General features: G+C 35.2%; 1 protein-coding gene across 4 annotated transcripts in view; it reads left to right on the forward strand.

Annotated features, from left to right (window-relative positions):
- USO1 (USO1 vesicle transport factor) overlaps nt 1–13,602 on the forward strand; it is a 70,928-nt gene that overhangs the window by 27,019 nt on the left and 30,307 nt on the right. For all 4 annotated transcript variants that reach the window (XM_053655696.1, XM_037150189.2, XM_053655697.1 and 1 more), the window contains 4 exons: nt 1,407–1,507; nt 1,859–1,961; nt 2,113–2,168; nt 7,647–7,767. In XM_053655696.1, coding sequence (XP_053511671.1) covers nt 1,407–1,507; nt 1,859–1,961; nt 2,113–2,168; nt 7,647–7,767 — 381 coding nt within the window. The remainder of the gene's footprint in view (nt 1–1,406; nt 1,508–1,858; nt 1,962–2,112; nt 2,169–7,646; nt 7,768–13,602) is intronic.

The following is a 13,602-nucleotide window of genomic DNA, read 5'->3' on the forward strand; positions in this document are numbered from 1 at the left end:
TTGGCTGTGTCTGGTGTGGGTTAGGGAATGAGGAGTAGTGTATTTGTCATCTCTAAATTGTGTTTATAGTACAGGCAGATTTTAAATGGTAATTGCTTTGGCAGTTGTTGCTTCAGAAATTTTTATTGATTCTTTATATTTTTTTGACAAAGTACACCGAAACAACAAATAGCTTAACCTAAAGACTTTTAAGTTTTAAGGACAAATATAAAATTCTATAAAGAATAAATGAGAGATTAAATGGCCCTAGCTGGTATGGCTCAGTGGATTGAGTCCTGGCCTGTGAACAAGGGGGTCACTGGTTCAATTCTGGGTCAGGGCACATGCCTGGGTTGCGTTGCGGGCCAGGTCCCCAGTCAGGGGCACGTGAGAGGCAACCACACACTGATGTTTCTCCTCCTCTTTCTCTTTCCCTTCCCCTCTCTCTAAAAATAAATAAAATCTTTTTTTTAAATGAGAGATTAAATGTCAAGTTCTGATTTTATTGTCAAATAACCTTATAAGATATATATGTTAAATTTTTGAAAAAATACTGAAGAGTCTGCAAGTACTGGTTAATTTTATAATTATTTAACACAGTAACATTGTCAGTAAGGACTGTATGTTCAATGTTTTCAAGGCAGGGAGTTTTGAGGCATAATTCACATAGAATAAAATTTACTTCTTGGGGTTTTATAATCCCTATGTGTTTGGGCAGATATGTACACAGTAATGTAACCACAATCACATTAGAGATAGGATATTTCCATCACCTTAGTAAGTTTCCTTGTACCCTAATTAGAAGTGTAACCTAAAAATGTCCTCAAGAACTATCTTACCGTATTTAAATATTTAAAGAATTAAGATTTGAATTTTGCCATTTTCAGCAACATAGATGGTATTTCAGAGTATTATGCTAATAAAATAAGTCATATGGAAAAGGACAAGAACCATATGATTTCACTCATATGGGATATGAAACAAAAAGCAATAAACAAACAATGAGTAAAAAACAAACTCAAAGTACAGACAACTGAATGGCTGTTACCAGAGGGAAACAGCAGGGAGGACGAAGAAGGTTAAAGGGGGTCAAATGCATAGAGACGGAAGGAGGTGGGACTTCAGGTGGTTACCACACAGTCAAGTATACAAATGTGTTATGAAGTTGTTCGCCTGAAGCTTATATAATATTATTAGCCAGTGTCACCCCAATAACTTTAATAACAAGAATAGAAACTTATTTAAATGGCATTGAAAATTATTTTAAGGATATGTTTTTTCAGCATAATTTTGGTTTCCTTGGAACAGTTTGGTACCCGCCACACTATGCCAAGGAAATTATCATGTCTGCCTAGCTCCCTCAAAAAAAAGGAAACTTTAGCATAACATAACATCATAGTGAAATGCTTCATCTTTGAATGTTACAGAAGAAAATTCCACAAGACAGAGTGAGGATTTGGGAAGCCAGTTTACAGAAATTTTCATTAAGCAGCAAGAAAATGTCACTCTCCTATTATCTTTATTGGAGGTAAATAAAGAATCTTGCTATTTTTTATCTTAATAAGCTTCTTTTTGTTACTCTTTGGCTGAAGCATCATATACATAGCTTTTTAAGATAGTGAAATTTGTTGGATCATTGCAAGAGATTCACAGGCCTATTTTAAGACCTATATACTCTATTAAAATACTGTTGTCTTATTTCCATTTTTACAAAATACTATTTATCTAGTCATTAACAGTGAATAAGTTTGACCATTTTGTATTATTTTTTTATTTCTAAGTTTGCTAAATTTTTGTGTGTAGTTGTTTGTATCACTGTGAAGTTGATATTTTTAATGTAAATTATAGTTGTTAAATATTTTAAATTCTTATATTGCAGGAGTTTGATTTCCATGTCCGCTGGCCTGGTGTGAAGCTTCTGACTTCTCTCTTGAAACACTTGGGGCCTCAGGTGCAGCAGATTATTTTAGTGAGTCCCATGGGTAAGTGACTTACCTTCCTTGTAACATTTTGATTTCAAAGTGAGGATTGTTCTTAAAGGAGGGGACTGAAATCAAGTGTAATAAAGTTTTTATAATTTGAGTCACTATTTGTGTTTTTGATCTGCTAGTATTTTTCACGTTTGTGTTCTAGGTGTTTCAAGATTGATGGACTTATTAGCGGATTCCAGGGAGGTTATACGTAATGATGTAAGTTAAATTTAAAAAAGAAGCCTAAATGCAGCTTTCTTTCTCTATATGCAGATCAAGTATTTGTTGACCCTTATTTATAGTCATAAGGACTTAAATTTGGAAAATTGGGGTAATGCCAATCTTTTGGACATTTTTAAGTTACGTACGTATAGACCATAGTATTTCTTTGTTTCCTGCCTACCTAATATTTTGACTTAGACAAATGAATTTGCTATTCCTATTTATGCCTTCTGCAAGTTTAAGATTCTTTCCATTCTCTTCTGAAAATCTACCTCAAGAAGGAATAGAGGAAACATCCCTAGAGTGTAAAGTTTGCACATTGAACTGTGTAAACTTAAAACATTGCATTTGGAATCCTCCCTTCATTTGATTGAACACATATTTTCAATAGCTTTTTCTTGTAATCTCTATTTAACTATAGAGCATGATTTGCTCTGCAGTTATTTTCCATTCTCATTTATTTTAATATTTGCATGTAAGTTGAATATTTTGTGTTGATGTGATGTGTTGTTACTTGAATATTTTTCTCTATTATTTACAACTGTATCAAAACTGTAACATTTAACAGCAATTGGAAAAATCTTCTTAAAATTAAATTCTAGAGCTAGGAGAGCATATCACACTAATTTAATCTCCACATTACACTGAGATGCCCAAAATTCATGGAAACCAAGTGACTTCTTTGTTAGTGATGTCTTACTTATATTTGTATTTTGATTTCTGAATCTGTGCCTTACTCATCCTAAGTGCTACTAAATATCATTTGGATTGATCTTGGCCTCACAACTGGTTAGCAGCAAAGCAGAGAAAAAACTGAAATGCCTTTGATTTCTAGTCCATACAGACAATTTTTTAGCTTTGTATTTAAAAATTTGTAGTATATATGTCAACACAGTATCATGAGTGGTGAAATAACACAGTAATGTAATTCATGAGATGAGCATATTTTATCTTTAATCTTCTTTTAAGAATTGTCTTATTTAAATGGATGCCCATTTAGTATGAGTATTTTTCCTTGACTAAAATATTACTGTTTATCGTAAACCTAAACTTGTTTCTAGCTTTCCTCTTAACCTTCAGTTTACATAAGATGATACCATACAAACTAATAAATTCTTCCTGGGATGGTGTTAGTATCATTGCCATTTATTTTCATTTCCAGATAAATTTGTTTTGTTTTGCATAACTAATTGTATTGTCCTGATTCTTAAACCATATTTTTAGGTTTCTACTCTTCTTTCCTGCTCCTAACCTTGTTTATATCATTTTTCATCAAATTTATGATTAGGGATTAACTTATTTTTGGTGTAGCACCTAAATTCTTGGTTTTTACATGTTTTCTGGTTATCTTTTCTTTGATTTCAGTAAACCTGTTCATTTGAAATTTTTGTGGATACTCACTTGTAACATTAGGTAATGTTATATATTACGTTATAGAGTGTTATGTCAGCTGTAACGTACCACAGTTGACAGCAGCAACCAGAGACAAGGAACTGAGACCTCTTGCAGTGATTAGTCTTACTCTGTGACTGCCTGGAACAATGTACTACTTTTTTCCCCTCCTTTATGTCTTTTGTTTTCTTTAGCCTTCTTTAAAAATTCTTTTCTTTCCCTTCTTCCTTTTTTTAAAAATAAAATTTATTTATTTATTTATTTATTTACTTATTTATGAGAATGGGGAAGAGAGGGAGAAACATTGATGTGCAAGAGATACATCAGTCAGTTGCCTCTCACATGCCCTCAGCTGGGAACCTGGCCCGTAACGCAGATATGTGCCCTGACAGGGAACTGAACTGGCAGCCTTTCAGTTTGCGGGCTGGTGCTCAATCCACTGAGCCACACCACCCAGGGCTGATCAACTTTCTGATTGAGTTCAGTGACAGTTATCAACACTGACTAGCCTCTCTGGGAGCATATTGGTAAAGATTTTTAGTCCCAGTTTGTTTTATATTTAAAACATTGATCTAGATAGAGAGAACTAGTTGTCATTTATTATAAGTGCACTGACACTATCACATCATTTATTTGTTACTTAGTGCTTAAAAATTATTTTAAAAATTTCAGAAAATTATTTATGAATTAACTACAAGTTCAATTCTAAGTGATAGACTATAATTTCATTCTTAAATGAAATTAGAGAACACAGACAAACCCACCCTCCAAATCCATCAGTTTTTAAGATTTTGTTACAATTGCTTTATTTGTGCCTCTCCTCACCACTCTCCTCTGATTTTGATTGGAGTGTTTAAAAGCAATCAAACCATCAGTATAATTTCACCATTACATACTTCAGTATACATGTCAAAAATATACACACACACACACACTTTCTTATATGACAACATCATTATCACATTTAACAAGTTAACGGTGATATCTAAGCCCATAGTTTGACTATGATAACCATTCCACATCCTGGTTTCCCAGTTGTCTCAGAAATGTGTTTTACAGTTGCTTTCTTTAAATCAGGATCCAGTCAAGGTTTCTCTCATTACATCTGAATGTTATTTAACTTATCTAAAGGGCTTGATAGGTTCCAATTTACCTTTGTGCTAGAATATTTCCTAGGTGATCAGTGCACCTGATTTTGCAATGCATCAGGAAACATGTAATATCTGGCTGTCTCACTTTTCGTGATCACTGGGTTTGATTCAGGTGGTGACAGCTGGAACCCTCCATTGTAAAGCTCTCTGCCAACCTTACCTCAGATTTATCCATCTCATGTGATCATTCATTGATGATCATTGCTTAAATTGGTTATTTTGTTAACAATCGAAAAATGATGATTTTTATAATTTTATAATTATTCCACATTTATTAAGTTGTAATCTTATACAAAGAAGAATTTACTTCATCAAGTAGTCTTATTTTATTTATTCTGAAATATATTTTATACATGAAAGAAGACCAAATAAATAAATCAGTCCTTTAGTTATGTTTTTAAAATAAGGAATTGGTACCCACTTACTTTCAATGACCAGTGAGTATACTTTTATTTATTTTTTTTTTAAGATTTTTATTTATTTATCTTTAGAGGGGAAGGAGAGAGGGAGACAAACATCAATGTATGGCTGCCTCTTGTGCATCCCCTGCTGGGAACCAGCCTGCAACCCAGACATGTACCCTGACTGGGAATTGAACCACGATTCTTTGGTTCATAGGCCCGCACTCAATCCACTGAGCTACACCAGCCAGGGCTACATTTATTCTTAATAGCATTTTAATGGATGTGTTTGATTAGAGCAATATATTTCTTTTTTTAACAGATTTTTTTTGTAATCCTTACCTGAGGATATGTTTATCAATATTTATAGAGCGAGAGGAAGGAAGGGAGAGAAACATCAATCAGTTGCTTCCTGTACTCGTCCCAGCTGGAGAGCAAACGCGCAATTTAGGCATGTGCCCTGACTGGGAATCTAATCAATAACTTTTTGGTGTAGGAGAACAATGCTCCAACCACTGATCCACCCGGCCAGGGCAGCAATATATTTCTTAATAGTCAAAGAAACTAACATGTATTGAGAAATTAAAAGTAGCATGCTAGGTCTGTCCAAAGGGAATCCAGCCATGTGATATGAAAAATAGAGACATTTATTGAAGAAGATAAGATACAAAAACTTTGTACATGGGACTGTGATGCCTCAGTCCCCTTCAAAGTAGGTACGTTGGAAACTTACACAGTTCTCCCAGTCACCATCTGCTGCCCCATCATATTTTCCTGAATCTCATCTATAGTCTGAAATCTCCTCTCTTGTAAAGGTGATTTTAGTTTCGGGAAAAGCCAGAAGTTGCAGGGCACAAATTTGGGTTGTGGGGGTGGGGGATGTTGAGTCACCTGGGTGATTTGATATTTCGCAAAAAACTGCACGAGTCGTGATGCATGAGTGAGTGAGTATGTTGTGATGAAGCTGCTGATCACCTGTTGCCCATAGCTGCAGCCTTCTGACATCCAAATAGTTTCTGTAGAGGAATGTTCAAGTCTAACACAAAATTCAATGCAGATTCATTGGTCCACACAGTCATTTTGAATGCAACAGCCACACAGTACACATGCTCATTCAGTACACACCGCCCCCACTGAGTACTACAGTGAAGTCATCACTGTTCACACATGTGTATTCCAGTCCACTGTCCTTGGCTGCCAGGTTACATGAATGTCACAAATATTATTCTTGTTATATGAACAATGGCTGAACTTTTTCTGGACAGACCTCATAAAATGTACATAGTAGGTTTTATAGAAGTTATTTATCTCCTTTTGTCCTCAGAGAAACCCTGTGACAAAAATATTAACTTTGTTTTACTCATGGATTTACTAATACTCAGAATTTACATAATTTGCTTAAAGTTGCACAACTAGTAAAGTAGGACAACCATTTTTAAAACCCACTTTATCCTGTAACTCAGAACCTCAGTATGCTTTCTATTCTATTCCTTCCTCCCTTTATTAGCAGTTAAACTCAATTTGGTAGGATTAAGTAGGAGAATTTCATGTCTGAAAATAATCACTTTTGTCTTTCTCATCTTACTGTTGAGACTTGACAGGAGAATGAGGAGAGCAGGCCCAATAAGGCCGTGGGCATTTTTTGTCTTCCAGGAGTATTATCTGCCCAGTACTGATAATACTGGTAGTATGTATCAACAGCTAATTTCCCTCTTTGGGACTTTGGAACTACCTGTTTGCTATTCCTTTTTCTCTGAAGTAATACCTGTTTTGTTTTGTTTTGTTTTGTTTTTTTCCATAAAATATTTGTGTCTCTTTGAACATTGTGGTATTGTAGGGCTCTTTGGGGCTCATAAAATACTTGTTTGATAGTGCAAGAAGCAGAAATGGGTATCATTGAGTTTTTCTTGAGTGGTAAGAGTTGCAGAATTATATACATAAAATCCAGCATAACTGGAGCTGAGGAAAGCTAAAAATCAGAAGCAAAAACTAATGTGAATTGTCTCATGCCAGATATGCCATTTAGAGGTGTGAATTTTCATTTTTTCTCAATCAACTAATAGTTGAAGTTTAGGAATTTGGGATTTATGAGAATACCCAACTTTCTCTGCTAGAATGTGGTGATGTGTGTTGATTTATACTCTCGAATTCGCACTTTCATGTAATTACATTGTGAAGCATGTGCAGAGGCATTGCTAAGATAAGTGTAATCATGCTCAACTGTTACACTACAAGGAAAATTGTATAATGATGGATGAATGTGCAAGAATTGTTGAATATATTGCATGGTGAAAAGAGAACTGAGTTAGGCATTGGTAGACATGGATTTTAGTCTAGTCTCTGTCCCTTTGAGATTAACCATAAGGAGGCGTATTGGTCATTTTCTCAGTACTTGTTTTTCTTATCTATAAATTAAAGTAGTTGGACTTGTGAAATTTCTACCTATTCTAAAATTCTATGTTTTTTAAAATAATTTTAAAATGTCTTATAAAAGTTGTACTCCACTAAACATTATCTTTCTTCCCCCTAAGGGTGTCTTACTACTGCAGGCACTAACAAGAAGCAATGGAGCCATCCAGAAAATTGTTGCTTTTGAAAATGCTTTTGAGAGACTACTGGACATTATTACAGAGGAGGGCAACAGTGATGGAGGTAGAGTATGAAAAGGTTGATTTAAGAAATTCCTTTTGTACTCACTAAATTATTATGTGCTTCTAGAAAATATAGTTGGAGGGAGAAATGAGGACCTATTCTTTCTTTCACTGTGGTGTGTTGAGTATGGATTTCTTTTTATTTATTCTGTTTGATACTTGTTAGGCTTATGGAATCTAGGTTGGTATCCATCATCATTTCTGGAAAATCCCAGCTATGTCTCTTCAAATTCTGCTCCACCACATTTTCTCCTTCTCAACTCAGATTCAAATCTCTGTCATATGATTTATCTTTCATCTCTCTTACTTGTTCTTCTGTTTTGTCCATATTTTCATCTTCCCAGGCTTTATTCTGGATTATTTTTTCTGACTTGTTTTCTGTTTCAACAGTTGTCTCTTTGCCTATATTTAATTTGCTAATAAAAGTGTTCATTAAGGGTTTTTCCCCCAGTTATATTGAGATATAGTTGACATACAGCACTGTACACATTTCAGATATACAGCATAATGATTGATTCACATGTATTGTGAAATGATTAATACCACATTAAGTTTAGTTAACATCCATCCATTGAGTTTTTAATGTTTCTTTTCTAGAAGTTCTATTTGTTTCTTGGCTGTGTGGTTTTTTATAATTTTCTTTTTTCTACTGAAGTTTTCACCTATCTCCTATTTCTTTGAACATAAGAAACAATTATTTCATAGTCTGATTCCAATATTTTAAGTCTTTGTGGGCTTGGTACTTTTGCTCCACTCATTCTTGTACATGGTACAATGTTTTCTGTGTTCATGGTTATCGGTGACTTTGTGTTGTGTTGTACATAACAGAATTATTCATAGGAATTTGAAGCCTAGGAAGAAGATAATTAAGAGAAAACTTAAGTTTATTTTTTGCCAAGCCCTATGGGTACGATTTATTTTAGATCACATTAATCCAGAGTTGAGTTGGGATTTCCTAGGCCCCTCAGGCAATGCAAACCTAGGCTGCAAGACCTTTGAGGACTAGTTAACTTTTGGTTTTCTCTCCGTGAAGATAAAGCCTTTGAAGCCCCAATTTAACTAAAGGGAGAGCTTTCTATTAGATTTTTTCCCACCTTGTATATGCTCAGGGCTGTGATTTTATTTTTCTTCTGCCTTATGAGACTGTCACAATGAAAATTTTAGATTTTTCAAGAATGAGAAATGTACTCCCACCCATAAAGTACTTTATATGTGTTTACTCTCCAGATATTTTCTCTCAAGTTTTAGTCTGCTAAACTGTCAGTTCTTCATTGCTACTAAGGCTTTTTCCTTTTTAAATTCAGCATTATTAGCTGTTTTTAATGAGAAGTTGGTCCAAAAACCTAGCACTAGGATCAGAGGAGAAAATGAGTTTATTTTTATTCACTAAACTAGGGTTAGCCTGAAGAATAGAATAGCCCACAGCTGGCTATATGAATCTGGAGAGGAGAGCCAGCCTGGACATAAAGATTTCAGTCTTTAGAATGCAGATGATAGGCAAAACAATTCAATAAACAAAGATTAGATGAGTCAGGGACTTCCCCCAAGATGGAGGCATAGGTGGAAGCACTGCACCTTCTTGCACAACCATGTTTAAAAATAACAAAGTTTTAGCAACAAAAACACAGCCAAACCATAGAAAATTGAACTACATGGAAGTCTGACCACAACAAACCCTTCAGCCAAACCAGTAAGAGGGGCAGAGCCAGCAGCAGAGCGGGGTCAGGGAGGAAAGATCCACCAGACTGACCTGGGTGCGAGACCCAGGTGCACCAGCAGCCGTGGGCAGATGCCAGGTGTGGAGAAGCGGGCAGACCCACTGAGGGCTGATCTCCGTCACACATTAGCTAGCAGATAAACCGGTGAAGGACCGAGCAGTGAGATGGACCATGCAGGCCCCAGTGGCGGGAAGTGGCAGAGGGAACCACTATTGTCCCTCTCTGACCCCACCCCCACATACAGTGTCACAAACCAGAGCCCTGGTAAACAACTAAGGCTCCGCTCCTCATACCAACAGGCACGAACAGATCAAAACATGGCTCAAGAACAACTCAGAGCCCCAGAGCCAGTAAATCTAAGCGATGAAGAAATAGCAAAACTCTCAGATGCACAGTTCAAAACACTGCTCACAGAACTGGTTGGTTTTAGTCACAAATTAGAGGAACATATGAAGGCTAAACTAATTGAAATGAAGGGAAATACACAGGAAACCAATAGTAATGGAAAGGAAACTGGGACTCAAATCAAAGGAGTAGACCAGAAGGAGGAAAAAAATGACCAAACAGAAAAGGATGAAGAAACAAGAATTCAAAAAAAATGAGAGGCTTAGGAACCTCCAGGACATCTTTAAATGTTCCAACATCCGAATTATAGGGGTACCAGAAGGGGAAGAGGAACAGCCATGAGTGGAAAACTTATTTGAACAAATAATAAAGGAGAACTTCCCCAATCTGGCAAAGGAAATAGACTTCCAGGAAGTCAGGAAGCTCAGAGAGTCCCAAAGAAGTTGGACCCAAAAGGAACACGCCAAGGCACATCATCATTATATTAGCCAAGATTAAAATGAAGGAGAGAATCCTAGAAGCAGCAAGAGATAAGGGGACAGTCACCTACAAAGGAGTTCCCATCAGACTGTCAGCTGATTTCTCAAAAGAGACCTTACAGGCAAGAAGGGGCTGGAAAGAAGTATTGCAAGTCATGAAAGGCAAGGACCTACATCCAAGATTGCTCTAACCAGCAAAGCTTTCATTTAGAATGGAAGGACAGATAAAGTGCTTCTCAGATAAGATCAAATTCAAGGAGTTCATCATCACCAAGCCCTTATTATATGAAATGTCAAAGGGACTTACCTAAGAAAAAGAAGATAGAAAAGATGAACAGTGAAAGGCCAGCAAACTCAGTTATTAAGAACCACACCTAAAACAAAAGCAAACTAAGAGGACAGCTAGATCAGGAGCAGAACAATAGAAATGAAGCTCACATGGAAGGTTAGCAACAGGGGAGTGGGAGAAGGAGAAGGGGGGAGAAGGTACAGAAAATAAGTAGCATAGATGGTAGGTAGAAAATAGATAGGAGGGAGGGCAAGAATAGTATGGGAAATATAGAATCTAAAGAACTTGAGACACATGGTCATAAACTAAAGGGGGAATGGTGGGGGACGGGGTGTGCAGGGTGGAGGGGAATGAAGGGGGGAATAGAACAACTGTAATGGCATAATTAATAAAATATATTAAAAAATAAAAATAAAACATTAAAAAAAAGATTAGATGAGTCACTTGGGGTGAGTGAAGAATGAGAAGGGAAGTGCTAGGACAGAACCCAAGGTGTACCGGTAGTTATGGCATAGTAAAGGAACAGTTGGTAAAAGGGACTGAGAAGAAAAAGGCTGGGAGACAGGAGGAAAATTGCATTTTTAGAAGGGTCAGGGGGAGTGGGTAGTGTTAGAATTTGCTGAGATATGAAACCAGATAAGGACAGAAATGTTATCTATGGGATTTAGAATATGGACATTATCAGTGACTTAAGGAGAACAGTTGTGTATAGTTTTTCCCTTGGAATCCAGATTTCAGTCTCAAAGGACTGAGTTACAAGTGGAAAAATAGAATAGGAATTCTATTCTATTGCAAGGAATGCAAGGAATTTGGAAAAATCAGGGAAGAGAAATAGGAACTGGAAAAAGAAACATGATTTTTGTGTTCTTAAATTTTTTTAATTGAGACATGAAATATTTCAAATATACAGAAAACAATAAAATATAACAAACATTTATGCATCTACCATCCAGTTCTATTAAATGCTTACATTTTGCCATATGTATTTCAGATTTTTTAAAGAAATAGAACACAACAACAGATAAAGTTCTTTATATAACTATTCTGATACGTTCCTCAACCTTCCTTCTATTTTTAAATATATATTTATTTTTAGAGAGGGGGAAAAGGAGAGAGAGAGGGAGAGAAACATCAATGTGCAAAAGAAACATCCATTAGTTGCCTCCCACATGCCCACCCTGGGGATACAGCCTACAACCCAGGCATGTGCCCAGACTGGGAGTTGAACTGGTGATCCAGTTTGCAGAACAACTCACAATCCACTGAGCTATACCAGTCAGGGTATTTTCATACTTTTAATATGCATTTATGTGTGTCTGCGTATATATATACATATATATCCATAAACAATATATAGTAGTATTCTGAAATATATGTATAGTATTATATAGATAAAAATATCCTGCTGAATATATTGATTTTACAACTTGCTCTTTTTATTCAGTGTTTTGTTTTTGAAATTTATTTACGTTAACTGTTACTCTGTTTAAGTGCTCCATATCATTCTGTAGTATTAATGTTCTGTGATGTATTGTTTTCTTACCGAGTTGACAATTAGGTTGTATCTGTTTTTGCTAACATAACCTGTTGCTGTGAAGTCTTTATGTATCTACTTATATATAAAATTTCTCTATTTTATTTACTTACATAGAGAATTACACTTTTTTCATCTTTACTAGATATTTGTCAAATAGCTTTTTTAAAGTGGTTTTATCGGTCAGTCTGTTCATTAGCAGTGTTTCCAAGTTTCTGTTTTTTTCTACATCCTTGTCGATTCTTGCTTGCTAATCTGATGGATATGAGATCCATCTCCCATCCATCAGATTTATCTCACTGAGACTTTATTTTATTTCTTAAACAAATAAGATTAAATCATATTTTCATGGGTATATTTACCATCTGTTTTTCTCTATTTGTTTGTCTTTTGCCCCTCTGAATTACCTACTTGCCAATTTTAATATAAAACCATCTTTTCTGGTTGGTTACTGGGAGTTCTTTTCATGTTCTGGACACTAATCCTTTGTTGGTTATATATCTCCTGGTCTGCTTATAGTATTTCTATTAAAGTTTAAAAATGTAATATAGTCACTTTTTATAGGTTATGTTTTCGTGTTTTGTTTAAGACATCTGTTTCTTTTTCTTTTTTTTTATTGTTCAAGTACTATTGTCTCCATTTTCACCCTACCACCCCACCCATCCCTGCTTCCCACCCTTAAACCTACCCTCTTTGGCTTTGTCCATGTGTTCTTTATACATGTTCCTTGTAAGACATCTATTTCTAATTTAAGGTAGTAAAGAGAATTTCCATTATTTTCTTCTAAAGACTGTAAAATTTTGTCTTTTACATTTATTTAACATGTAATTTTGCATTTGAACAATGATATGAGATTTATAATTAAATTTTCATATGTGTGAAGGTCTATTTCTGAGTTCCCTGTTCTGTTCCAAGAGTGTTTGTTTAGCTCTACACTAAAACAACACCCTTTTTACTTAATAAAGCTTTATCATAATCTCTTATCTTTTAGAGTAGAGGAAAAATCTCCTATCTTGGCTCTTTTCAGAATTGTCTCAACATGCCCTTTTCTTTTTGTCCTTTCATTTGAGTGAAACTTGTTTGCTAATAAAATTCTATGAAATCCCTGTTGAAATTTTGATTGGAAATATTGAGTTTACAGATTAAGGAGAATTAAGGAAAGATTTCCTTAATATTTCCAGATTAAGGAAATATTGAGTTTACAGATTAAGGAGAATTACTGTATGGATTTTTCCGCCCATAAACTCTGGTGTATATCATAATTTATGCAGAGCTTATTTATGTCTTTCAGTTATGTTTTATCCTTTTGAGCAAAGGAATCATACCTTTTTTATTAGATTCTTTTTTAGGCATCTTATTTTTTTGTTCCCATTTAAATGGGGTCTTTTTCTATTACATTCTCAAATTGGTGGTTACTATGAATAACTGATTTTCATATGTTGATCTTATTATATCCAATCACCTCATTAAA

This window comes from Artibeus jamaicensis, unplaced genomic scaffold (genome assembly GCF_021234435.1).
Source record: "Artibeus jamaicensis isolate MK-2021 breed Jamaican fruit bat unplaced genomic scaffold, CSHL_Jam_final scaffold_1031, whole genome shotgun sequence".
Taxonomy (NCBI): domain Eukaryota; kingdom Metazoa; phylum Chordata; class Mammalia; order Chiroptera; family Phyllostomidae; genus Artibeus; species Artibeus jamaicensis.